The 13,025-nt window shown below is 48.1% G+C and overlaps 1 protein-coding gene across 15 annotated transcripts in view; it reads right to left on the reverse strand.

The window, feature by feature from the left end:
* The window catches only part of LOC308555970 (protocadherin gamma-C4), a gene marked incomplete at its 5' end in the record, with an annotated part of 156,214 nt that overhangs the window by 79,236 nt on the left and 63,953 nt on the right, over positions 1–13,025 (reverse strand). For 2 of the 15 annotated variants that reach the window (XM_081134814.1, XM_081134828.1), the window contains one exon: positions 378–2,981. The exons of 11 other annotated variants lie outside the window; for them this stretch is intronic. In XM_081134814.1, the coding sequence (XP_080990940.1) occupies positions 378–2,879 (2,502 nt within the window). Of the gene's footprint in view, positions 1–377; positions 2,982–5,079; positions 7,907–9,458; positions 11,874–13,025 lie in introns of those variants that run through there. 2 more of the 15 variants (XM_081134822.1, XM_081134838.1) reach the window with 2 other exon arrangements.

Genomic DNA, 13,025 nt, shown 5'->3' on the forward strand with positions numbered 1-13,025 from the left:
CAAGTGCCTGGATATTATAAACTTTAAAAACATAAGTAGGATATAGAAAATTTAATTTGTCATAGTAGATTTGGATAGATTATTATTTAGTTATTTGGTAAGAAACCAAGACTACTGCCTGTTTTGCTAATCTGAGCTTGACAAGATATATCACCAATTGAGAGACATTCTTTCTGAATTATAGAGCAAACAACTTATGAACCAAGTAAATCTTGAAAAATATAATCAGCCAAAAGTGAACACTGAGAACAAGAGGTCTTGGGGCTAATCCCAAGTTTGGATTTTCTAAAAATGATTCTAGATATAAAAATGAAGTAGTATGCCTGAAATATGAGAAACTAGTAGACTATTACAGGAGACACAGAAATGAAACTCACCGGTGTTAGGGTCTCAGGATGTGAAGTCAAATCATTCCCACTCTGGAGTGGAATTAAGGCCCCAGAAGAATCACCGCAAATTATGTCTTGAATTTCCGAATGCAAGGGCTCACTACATTTTAGGAAATTAAACTCTGTCTTTCCAGCCTGGGCAACGCACAGATTGTAGGAATAGGGCAGTGTTCCCTCACTGTAGTTGGAGGGAACCACAGGTCCAGACTTGGAGCAGACACCAGGCTGAAAGCAGCCCCAAGCCGACGGGCTGGAGGAACGACGAAGGTGCAAGGAGACAGCCAAAATGACTGACAGCAAGAAAAGCACGGAGATCAAGGCCAACGCCACCACCAGATAAAACTGCAGCTCAGCCTGGGGGTCAGAGGGTGTGTGATGGTCACTGAGATCGGGCAGGGCCTCTTGTAGGCTGTCAGCGAAGACCAGGAGCAGCGTGGCTGTGGCCGAGAGGGGCGGCTGTCCTCCATCGCGCACAGCAACCAGCAGGCGCTGGCGGGCAGCGTCCCTGTCGCCCAAAGCTCTGGCCGTGCGCACCTCGCCCGTGCGCAGCCCCAGGCTGAACAGCCCGGGCTCGCTCGCCTGCAGCACGTGGTAGGACAGCCAGGCGTTGTGTCCAGAGTCAGCGTCCACCGCCACCACCTTGGTGACCAGGTAGCCTGGCTGCGCGGCGCGCGGCACCGTGTCGAAGAGCGCAGAGCCGTCGGGCCCCAGCGCGGGGTACAGCACCCGCGGCGCGTTGTCGTTGCGGTCGCCCACCAGCACGCGCAGGCTCACGTTGGCGCTGAGCGCGGGCGAGCCCTGGTCGCGGGCCTGCAGCGTCAGCTCGAAGGCGCGCAGCTGCTCGTGGTCGAAGGCGCGCTGCGCGAACACCACGCCGCTCTGCGCGCTCACGGACACGTAGGACGACAGCGCGCGGGGCTCCAGGTCGCTGGCCACGATGGAGTAGGCCACCTGGCCGTTGGGTCCCAGGTCAGGGTCGGAGGCGCTGACTTGGGCTATGGAGACCCCGGGCGGGTTGTTTTCTGGCACGTGGACCAGGTAGGCTGACTGTTGGAAAATCGGCGCGTTGTCGTTGACGTCGGTGATGTGCAGGGTGATGGTGGTGCTGGAGGAGAGGGGCGGTTTGCCCCTGTCGGTGGCTGTGATGGTGACGTTGTACTCTGGGGTCTGTTCTCTATCTAAGGCCCCATCTGTCACCAGTTTGTAGTAATTATTAGAAGAAGAGTAAATCTTGAAAGGTACATCTCTTTGTATATTACATGTGACTTCTCCATTTCCTCCGAAATCCGGGTCCCGTGTTTTGAAGAGGGCCACAACCAATCCTGGACGGGAATCCTCCAAAATCTCATCAGAGAGAGAAGTGATGATGATTTCTGGGCTGTTGTCGTTTTCGTCTAGGATTTCTATGATTACTTTACATTGGGAAGAGAGACCACCTCCGTCCTTTGCTTCCACTTCCATGGTATATCTTTCCATATCCTCAAAATCCAATGACTGGCTATTCGTAATGATGCCCGTTTTCTCATCCAGTGAGAACATGTGCCTCGTACTCTGAGCAGTGCTCCTGAAGTAGTAGTTTATTTCCGCGTTGACGCCCTCGTCCTGATCCGTGGCTGTCACTTGCAACACGGAGGACCCAGGGGACAGATTTTCACTTACACTGACTCTATATTCCTCTTTGCTGAACACAGGGGGGTTATCATTGGTGTCTTTGACGAAAATTTCTATTCTAATCGTGGCGCTTCGTGGGGGTTCCCCTCCGTCCAAGGCGGTCAATATCAAGTGATGAGACCGCTGCTCCTCCCGGTCCAGGGGTTTCTCCAAAGATAACTCTGGGTATTTGCCACCATCGGAATTAACTCTAACCATTAACTTGAAATAAGGGTTAGGATTTAACTGATAATCTTTAATGGAGTTCATGTTTATATCGGGGTCAGTGGCAGGGTCAAGGGATATTCGTGCACCTACGGATGCAGATTCGAGAATTTCTAAATGTATGTCCTTTTTATCGAATTGAGGGTCATGGTCATTAGTATCCTCAACAGCCACAATGATATGAAAAATATTTAAGGGATTTTCCACCACAGCTTCCAACTGCAACTCACATCTTCTTCGCTCTTTGCAAATCTGCTCACGGTCTATCCGGTCCTTCACCAGTAAGTCCCCGCTCTCCGCGTCTATACTGAAAAGCAGCTGCTCCGCGCTAACTCGCAGCTTCCGAGAGGACACATCCAGGACACTGAGCCCTAGATCCTTGGCGAGGCTCCCCACCACCGAGCCCTTGGCCAGCTCCTCGGGAATCGCGTAGCGGATGGGCTCGCAGAGCGCGCGGTAGAACAAAGGCAGCAGGAATGGAAACAGTACCTGCAGCCCGCCAGCCCCGCGGCTCCGTGCGCAGCTCCCTCCCATTGCGCGCTCGAGTTCTCGCTGGGTCCCAGTCTTTCTGGAAAGCCGGAGAAACTGCAAACCACAGCGTTCCTGAAAGAGCATTCGGCCCTGGACAGACCGAGCTGGGAATCCGTTTGTGCCGGGGAGAATCTGAACGGCCGGGAGCCCCACTGCGTAAGCGGGTTTCCGTGTCTGTGCGGGTGGCTGCGCAGGAAATCCCAGGCTAGAGGCTGAAGAATCCCGGGCGCCTGCGCTTGCCCTGCACTGGCCGACAGCGGCGCCCAGAGGCCCCATGTAGGATTGCAGTCTGACATTTTTCGTCTTGAATCCAATTTATCTCCATAAGATACATCTCTCCCTTCAAAAATGCAGTTATATAATAGCCCCAAATTTTGGTTTACATAGGATGCCTATATACTTAGTGTTTTCATGAAATGTATAATGGGAGACTTCAAATTTATGCTAAAGTAGGGAGCATTATTACTGAATCTTCATATACCCATCACCCAAATGCAACAATGAACAACACAAGACTGTTTGTTTAGTATATATTGCCTTCCCTCATTGTTTTGCAGCAAATCCAAGATATTTTAATGAACTTCTTTTAAGATGAAATATTAAGAGGATAGAGAATTTTGTCTTTCAGCGTATTAGGTTATATAATCTGTTACATATGCAAAAGCCCTACCAGTTTAAGAAAACTATAATTTACCATTTTCCACACTCTGCCCAGTCATCCCTCCAGTGAGCCTTGTGATCTGTTTTTAAAGGCAGTGACATTTATTCTAGAGAATAGGAGTTACCTACCATGACACAGAGCCTTCATCAATATCTGTTATTACCCTTTTTTTCAAATTAATACATATCTTAATATTTGTGAATACTAAGTACTAAAGATCACTCTCCAGGACAGAGACTTTAACCAAAAGACTTCCTTACTTCATGGTTAAAAATGTGACCATGAATGATGGCCTATTTCTTTCCTACTAGCTTAGGAATAGAGAATATTTGAAATAATTATAATGTCTTTCTGTCATAATAGATTCCCAGACATATTAGCCTTTGTATTCAGGGTGTTTAGAATAGCATTTTGAGTCAACTTCAAAGTTCATTTTCAAAGCCTTCTAGATAGAGTATCATTTATTATTTGAAGTGACCGTACGTTTAAAATCAAATTAAATAACATATTATTTTCCTGATAGCTAAAAGCCAGTAAAGTATTGTTAGAACCTCCCTAGCAGTTCCTGAGAATATTTTCCTAAATCATCTCCCACAACCAGATTTATTTCCAGCCTCAGAGGTAGAAGAACTGAGCCATTAAAAACATAGTCGAATAATTATTTCCCTTGTTTTCTCCTCTCAGAGTGTTCAGTCTCAGAAACATCTCCTGAGCAAGCATGAAGTATAGGAAAGAAGAGTGTCAGGCTATCAATACTTTGACCTTAGAGCATGAGGAAATTAAAACCTTGAGAATATGAAAACACGCATGTTAAAATTTTCACCATTAAAAGAATAAAATATGCTTTAGTAGGGGGTTGGAAATGCATGATAACTGAAGTTTGAATATTCCTCAGAAATTATCTTTAAATACCAACAATCTCTACACACGTTAGATCTGAAAAACACCACCTCAGAGGCGTATTGTCCTGTCATAGAAACAGAAGAACAGAAGCAGTAAATCTGGGCTTTGAGTCATTTCTCCCAGAGGATGCATTTGCCTTTTCATTAATGTTCCCTTACTAAATAGTATAAACTGTAGGAATGTATTTTGAGTACGTATTCCCCAGCGTGGCCATTGGAAATAACAGTAAGTTTCAGGAATGGAAAACCAGACCTAAAATTAGTAGTGAACCCAGATAACTAATAAAGCAACCCCATAAAAAACACCTCATTAACCAGGAGATCATGGTTGGATTCCAGGTCAGGGCACATGCACTGGTTTTGGGCTCAATCCCCAGTAGGGGGCCTGCAGGAGGCTTCGGATCAATGACTCATCATTGATGTTTCTATCTCTCTCTCTGAAATCAATAAAAAAAAGTTAAAAAAACAACAACTCATGATAATGCCAGATCATGAGAGCAGCCTAAAAAGGAAGGTTTTGTTGACCCAGTAAATTATAATGAGAAAATGAAAATTATATCAGCGTTGTAACCAATAAATGCCTTCTATAGATGTTGGGGGGAAATTGGACCCAGTGAAAACTTAAATAATGAAAAATATGTTAATAACAACATACCTTAAGTGCAAACACTTGGAGAGAAAAGCAATTATAATAGAAAGTAAAGGAAAAAACTGAACTCACTGGAACCAAAGGGGTGTCTTCTATAGGAAACCTGGAATCATCTGAAAGACACAAAGGATCCTTTTTCTCACAGCTCTCTTGGCTGATGAGCGTGTCGGCATAGTTGGGCTGTGGGAAGATCAGGTGACTCCTCCTAGAGTCTGCAGTGAGGGAGACCTCATGGGAATAGGTCTGCAGGAAAGCCTGCACCCCATCCATGCCCACAAAGTGAGAAGCCTGCATGCCAGCCAATCCACCTCCTGAAGCCTGGAGCAGATGGGATGTGTGCCAATGCCTAAGCCTGAGCGTCAGTAAAATGATCACAAAGGCAAGGAAGACACAGGAGACCACAGCCACAGCCACTACCAGGTACAGTGTGAGATCCGAGGCCTCAGGGTTTGAAGGCATCTCAAGACTGCCCAAGTCAGCCAACACATCTGGGATGCTGTCAGCCACAGCCACAGTGAGCGTGACGGTGGCTGAGAGAGGGGGCTGGCCATGGTCTTGGACCGCCACCACCAGGCTCTGCTTGAGCGCATCTCTGTCCAGCAGCGCCCGCGCAGTGCGCACCTCGCCCGTGTGCAGCCCCACCGCGAACAGCCCTGGCTCGCTGGCCTTGAGCAGGCGGTAGGACAGCCAGGCGTTCTGGCCTGAGTCTCTGTCCACTGCCACCACCTTGGTCACCAGGTATCCGGGTTCTGCGGAGCGGGGTGCCAGCTCCACACCAGTGGAACCATCGGTGGGGATGGCAGGGTACAAGATCTCTGGCACATTGTCATTCTGGTCCAACAAGAACAAGCTCAGTGACACGTTGCTACTGAGTGGTGGGTCCCCGTTGTCACTTGCCATAACTTGCATTTGAAGATCTCGAAATTGCTCATAGTCAAAAGAGCGGAGTGCGTAAAGCACACCAGTATCTGTGTTGATGGAGACATAGGAGGAGAGAGGCGCTCCTTGGATGGTGTCTTCGGCCAAGGAGTAAATAACTCGGGCATTCTCATTGCTGTCAGGGTCATGGGCTGTCACAGAGAAGATGGAGGTGCCTCTAAGGTTGTTCTCAGGGAGATAGCCCGAGTAGGAGGTTTGAGAGAAGGAGGGTGGATTGTCGTTGATGTCGGCCACGTGCAGAGTGATGTGAATTTCTGTGGACAGGGGCGGTGTTCCTCTGTCTGTTGCAGTCACTGTGATGTTATATTCAGAGGTTTTTTCTCGGTCAAGGGTTTGGGTTGTCAACAATCTATAATAATCTTCTACTGAGTTTTCTAATTGAAAAGGTAGGCTCTCCAGGATGGAACAAACAACTTGACCATCCTTCCCGGAGTCTCGGTCATGAGCATTGAAAAGAACAATTACTGTTCCTCTGGGAGCATCTTCCCTCACTGGACTAAACAGAGATGTAACGATCACTTCCGGCCTATTGTCATTTACGTCTTCCACAGAGATGAGCACTTTTGTCCATGCCTTCAACCCTCCACCATCTTCCGCTTGTATTTCCATTTCATAAAATGCACATTCCTCATAATCTAGACTCCTTGCTGTTGATATTTCCCCAGTGTTTTCATTGAGCTGGAATAACGGAGATTGTTTTCCACTAATTTTCCAGAATTTATAGGCCACTTCTCCATTGACTCCCTCATCAGGGTCACTAGCTCTTACAGTAAGCAGCTGGGTGCCAGGGGGCACGTTCTCTGGGACAGTCACTCGGTAAATCGGTTGAGAAAACACCGGCGCATTGTCATTCATATCCAACACTGTCACTTTGATGTGCGCGGTGCTGGAGCGAGGTGGTTCCCCGCCGTCGGAGGCCACGAGGACCAGGTGGTGCGCAGCCTCTTCCTCGCGGTCCAGCGCGCGCTCCAGCACCAGCCCCGGGTTTATGGTTCCATCATCTCCGGTTTGTAAGTCCAGGGAGAAGTGGTGATTGGGGCTGAGCTGGTAGCTCTGCAGGGAATTCAAGCCCACATCCGGGTCAACAGCCTCTGGGAGTGGATAACGTATGCCTGGCGCAGTGATTTCATTAATTTTTATTTCCAGATTTTCGGCCTGGAATTTTGGGGCATTGTCGTTTATATCAGTTACTTCTATTTCTATTCCATAAAGTTGTACTCTGTCTTCAACCAGAACTTTAAAGTTAAACAGGCAGCGCGCGCCCTGGGCGCAGAGCTCCTCCCGGTCTATCCTGCCCGCGGTCACCAGGCTGCCGCTCCGCGCGCTCAGAGCAAAGAGCTGCGTCCTACCTCTGGAGATGATGCGGACGCCGCGCTCCGCCAGCTCCCGGGGCTCCAGCCCCAGGTCCTTGGAGATGTTGCCCACGATATAGCCCTTCACTGTCTCTTCAGGCACAGAGTAGCGGATCTGGCTGGCCGGGACCTCCCACAGCCTCCCCAGGAAAAGGCAGAGCAGGGCCAGCGCTCTGTGGCGCGGGCTAGTCGTTGGAGCCGCCATTGCTGCGTCGCCCCGGATTTTTTTCAGACCGCTTTCTTTGCACGCTGACTCCGCAGCTTCTTTATTCCTCCTGCAAATTCTGGCGATCTTTTTCCTCAGGCGAAAACCGGAGTGCCCCAGGTTAAGAGGCTGAATTTTGCTCCAGCCCCCGAGTTGGTAAGTGGAAGCTGCGGGCTTTGTGTGGTTGGCAGGTTGCAATATCCCGATGGAGCGCCAACCGGGCTCTTCTCAGCTGGTGAACAGCGGCGCCCAGAGTCCTACGCCGGTACTACACCCACTGAGACGTGCAGCACGGCACCTTTATCACAGACGATTGACGAAAAGCACTACTCTCTTCTAATTATGATTTTAGATTTCTCGAATTGTTTCTTACATTCATATTTCAAAAGCAGTAATCTTTGTGGATATCTTAGTGGAATGAAGTGGGATGATTTTTATTAAGTGTATTATTAAATCGCCATTTTTCTTAATATCAAACTAACCCTAATTCATGGTAAAAATGGGCTTTTTCTCTATTTTCAACTTTAGACATATATGTATCTTATGTAATTTATATTGAGTCAATATACAGAGATATATCTTTTGCTCTGAAGTTATTTTATAAGGTTAATTATTTTGATAGTAAAATTCCTTGAGTAAGGTTTCCTTAAAATTTTATTTGCAAAACAATTTTAATTAGGCAATAGTAATAGACTTTCTCACCTACTAGTACTAAATTTAAAATGCACTGGTTTTTAAATTTTACATATTTGTGATTGTAAAACATGTTTTTTCAATTTTTTGTTTGTTTTCTATGTGAATACCTAATGTATTTGGAAGATTCAGATGAACATATACCGAAAAGCAGGTTTTCATTTCAATTCTTTCATCAAGAAATCAGGCAACTTCCAAGTAGTCTTAAACTTCTAAGAGTCACTGAAACTTATGTAATAATTTGGGTAAAAGAACATGAGACATAGACAAATTGTTACCACTAGAAAGTAAAAAGTAAGTGACGTTAGCAGAAATTTCTTCAGCAGTTTGTAAAGACACCATCTACTGAAGCATTTCCTAAGGGAAACCAAACAAGAGACTGGTACTCAATGGCAGCTTTGTATACACATGAAATTAGAAGTTTTTGTTTTTAAAATGGGAAATTTAGCATTCTCCTTTCCTCCTACAGAAACAATGATGATGAGAAAACTTGTAGTCCCTGACATTTCAGACTATAAATAATAAGACCCATCCAGTGACTTTCCCCCTCTATTTAAAAAAATACAGGTCAGAGATGAGAGTGACAGCGGCACTGGCATTTCCTTTTCTTTTATAGTCTCTCCCAATAACGATATAAGAAAGAGGAAGATTTTGCCTTCAAGAAAACTTGAAGGAACTTAGATAATGATTTGGACCTTCTGGTGAGCTCACTGAGCCCCCCCCCACACACACACAACACACACACACACACACAGATTATTCTTCTTACAATTTTGAGGGATTCAAAGAATCATGACTAGGTAGATATAAGGAACTAGGCATGAGGACTCAACATAAGGAAGGGACAGAAACAGGACCAGTGAAAGCAGTGAAGGAAAATACCTACTAGTAGTTTCTAAGGATCGCCTACTCTAATGTTTACTGATAATAAAAATTTTTAATGTTAAATAAGAAATGAGACCATTAGTGGGTAAACTTCAATAGCTTTGAAAACGAGATAAGACATTGGCACAATATTTTTGCTGGGGAAAAAGAGCACACTCTCACTGCTTTGAAAATCCAAACTTGGTAAGACAACTCTATTTTATGGCGGATAACTACTCCCAATTCAACACTCCCCTTGAAGAATGGAAATGCAGCTTTCTGACAGGATATACTATCCCCAAGGCAACTCACTAGACTTGGAAATGTAATCTATTTTCATATAAATTTGGGAAATTGGGTAAATGATGAAAAGGACTAGACGCTTAAATGGAACTCACCGCTGTTAGTGTTTCAGGATGGGAGGTCGACTCACCGGAATTACAAAGTGGAAATAAGGCCCCAGATGAATCACCACAAAGTATGTCTTGTCCTGAACTCAACTGCTCCTTACAGGTTAGAAAATTAAACTCTGTCTTTCCAGCTTGGGTAACGCACAGATTGTAGGAATAAGGCAAAGTCCCTTCACTGTAGAGAGGGGGAACCACAGGTCCAGACTTGACACAGAGACCAGGCTGAAAGCAGCCCCAGGTGGTGGGGCTGGAGGAGCGTCGCAGGCGCAGGGCCACCGCCAGAATCACCGCGAGGAGGAAGAGCACGGAGATCAAGGCCAAGGCCACCACCAGGTAAAACTGCAGCTCGGCCTGGGGGTCAGAGGGTGCTGGACGGTCACTGAGATCGGGCAGCGCCTCTTGTAGGCTGTCAGCGAAGACCAGGAGCAGCGTGGCGGTGGCCGAGAGGGGCGGCTGTCCCCCGTCACGCACAGCGACCAGCAGGCGCTGGCGGGCAGCGTCCCTGTCGCCCAAAGCTCTGGCCGTGCGCACCTCGCCCGTGCGCAGCCCCAGGCTGAACAGCCCCGGCTCGCTCGCCTGCAGCACGTGGTAGGACAGCCAGGCGTTGTGTCCAGAGTCAGCGTCCACCGCCACCACCTTGGTGACCAGGTAGCCTGGCTGCGCGGCGCGCGGCACCGTGTCGAAGAGCGCAGAGCCGTCGGGCCCCAGCGCGGGGTACAGCACCCGCGGCGCGTTGTCGTTGCGGTCGCCCACCAGCACGCGCAGGCTCACGTTGGCGCTGAGCGCGGGCGAGCCCTGGTCGCGGGCCTGCAGCGTCAGCTCGAAGGCGCGCAGCTGCTCGTGGTCGAAGGCGCGCTGCGCGAACACCACGCCGCTCTGCGCGCTCACGGACACGTAGGACGACAGCGCGCGGGGCTCCAGGTCGCTGGCCACGATGGAGTAGGCCACCTGGCCGTTGGGTCCCAGGTCGGGGTCGGAGGCGCTGACTTGGGCAATGGAGACCCCGGGCGGGTTGTTTTCTGGCACGTGGACCAGGTAGGCTGACTGTTGGAAAACCGGAGCGTTGTCATTGACGTCGGTGATGTGCAGGGTGATGGTGGTGCTGGAGGAGAGGGGCGGTTTGCCCCTGTCGGTGGCTGTGATGGTGACATTGTACTCCGGGGTCTGCTCCCGGTCCAGCGTTCCATCTGTTACCAATTTATATGAACTTTTGGAGGAGGAGATTATCTGAAAAGGGACTTTATCTTCTAATCGACAATTCACCTCCCCATTCTCCCCGGAATCTCGATCGTGTATTTTGATTAAAGCAATTAGCGTTCCAGGCACTGCATTTTCCAGAATCATTTCTACTGGAGAATGGAATGTAATTTCTGGACTGTTGTCATTTTCATCTTGAATTTTAATTTCAACTGTACATTGTGCAACCAGTCCTCCACCGTCCCTCCCTTCCACTATTATAGAATATTCCTTGATTTCTTCGTAATCCAGAGCCCTTAAAGTGGTAATTTCCCCACTCTTTGGATGTAGATGGAAGACTTGCCCGGTCCTGTAGAAGGAATAAGTTATTTCCGAGTTGACACCTTCGTCCATGTCGGTGGCCAACACCTGCAGCACAGTGGTGCCTGGGGGCACGTTTTCTGGAAGGCTGACTCTGTACAGGTCCTGCTTGAATACAGGGGGGTTATCATTGGCATCGGTGACCTGGATCCGGAGCTCAGCAGTACCGCTTAGGGGTGGGTCTCCGCCGTCCAAGGCAGTGAGGATTAACCGATGGTAATTCTGTTGCTCCCGGTCTAAGGGTTTCTCCAGGATCAGTTCCGGGTATTTACTACCATCCTGTTTCTCCTTATTTATCAAGGAGAAACTAGGGCTGAGAGAAAGTTTGTAACTCTGCAGAGAGTTCAAGCCAGTGTCTCCATCTTCCGCTGCTTCTAATATATACCGCGTGCCGGGCAGTGTGGACTCACTGATTTGCAGGTCAAAGGAATCTTGCATGAATTTCGGGGGGTGATCATTAATATCCTCGATCTCCACGCTCACGTGGTAAAAGTCCAACGGGTTTTCAGCAACAGCCTCAAGTTCCAGAGCGCAGACGGGCTTCCTCCCGCACAGCTGCTCGCGGTCCAGCCTGCGGCTCACCAGCAGCTCGCCGCGCTCCGCGCTCACGGCGAAGTGAGGCTCCTCAGAGCTGACGCGCAGCTTTCGAGTCGGTAACTCGTGGACCCCGAGTCCCAGGTCGGCGGCGAGGTTCCCCACCACCGAGCCCCGGGCCAGTTCCTCAGGAATCCTGTAGCGCAGCGGCTCCGATAGCGCCGCGGGGCAGGACAGCGACAAAGACAGCAGGACGCCAAGGAGCGCGGGCCGCCGCTCGGCCCAGCCCGCGTCCCCAGCGCCGCCCCCCATCCCCCCTGCTCCCCGCAGCTCGCTCACCCGCCCGAACACGCCGGGGGACAGGTAACCTCAGCGTTGCGGACGCCCGGAGCTCCGAGCGCCCTTCACTTGCTGCATGGGGTCCCGGTTCCTTCTTTCCCAGAGGCGGCGGCGGGGAAAGGCCGCTCCAGCGAGGCTGAGGGGGAAAGCGAGCTGCGGCTGCGCGAGGCGACCGCCGCCCGAGCTCTCCGCCCTGGCCAACAGCGGCGCCCAGAGTCCGCACCGGGGAACTGCAGCCTCTGCGGCTTCAGGCCGCCCAGCTAATTATAATCGTGTGCTGGACCGAATAAGTTGGTTTTTTTTGTTAATATAATTCCATCTTGAAATATAAGGCCTTCTTTAAGGTATATTTACTCTTGTTTCCAAATTATGAGGCATATCATGTTGGCTTTTTATGCAAACCTACATATACAGGATGGGGCAAAAGTGGTTTACAGTTGTGAGTACATAAAACACAGAGTTTATTCTTGTTTTAATTATTGTATTATTTTCCATATGAGCAACTGTAAACCTACTTTTGCCCCACTCTGTATTGGTCATTCATTTCACCATTCTACACACATACATTGGACTCTTGCCTTCTGCTAAGTTCTGCCCTGTTTGTGGTCATGTAACAATGGGTAAGACACAAGTATTGCCTTTAGAGAGTTTATCATCTACTGATCTCACAAATTTCGTTCTCTTTATTAGTTATAACATGTGAAATAATTTCTGACTTTCTTTTATTGATTCCTATGTTTTGCTCCAACATTTCTATGTAATTAATGCTGTTTCATATAGCATATATTAAGAGAACATCAATGCTGTTGAAATTACTAGTAAAGTTGTGCGATTTTGCGCTAATCCTCCAACATCTCCTCTTCTAGATAATATCAATACTCTGTTTATAAAAATGCCTTTTTTTTTTAAATCTTCTGACTACTTCAGGGAGTATTCATTCCATAAAAACTGTCCCTATGACGTAGCCAAGACATGATTTATTCTACCCTCTTTTTCATATCTCAAAATTACTTGGCTTATGTCATACCCAATGTAATATGTAAGTTCATTCTTATAAGTTACTGAAGAAATGTTTATCTATTCTTCAATATAAAATCACAAAGGGATATTCCAGTAGGCTGCATT

The sequence above is a fragment of the Miniopterus schreibersii genome, assembly GCF_964146895.1.
Source record: "Miniopterus schreibersii genome assembly, chromosome: 4".
NCBI lineage: Eukaryota > Metazoa > Chordata > Mammalia > Chiroptera > Miniopteridae > Miniopterus > Miniopterus schreibersii.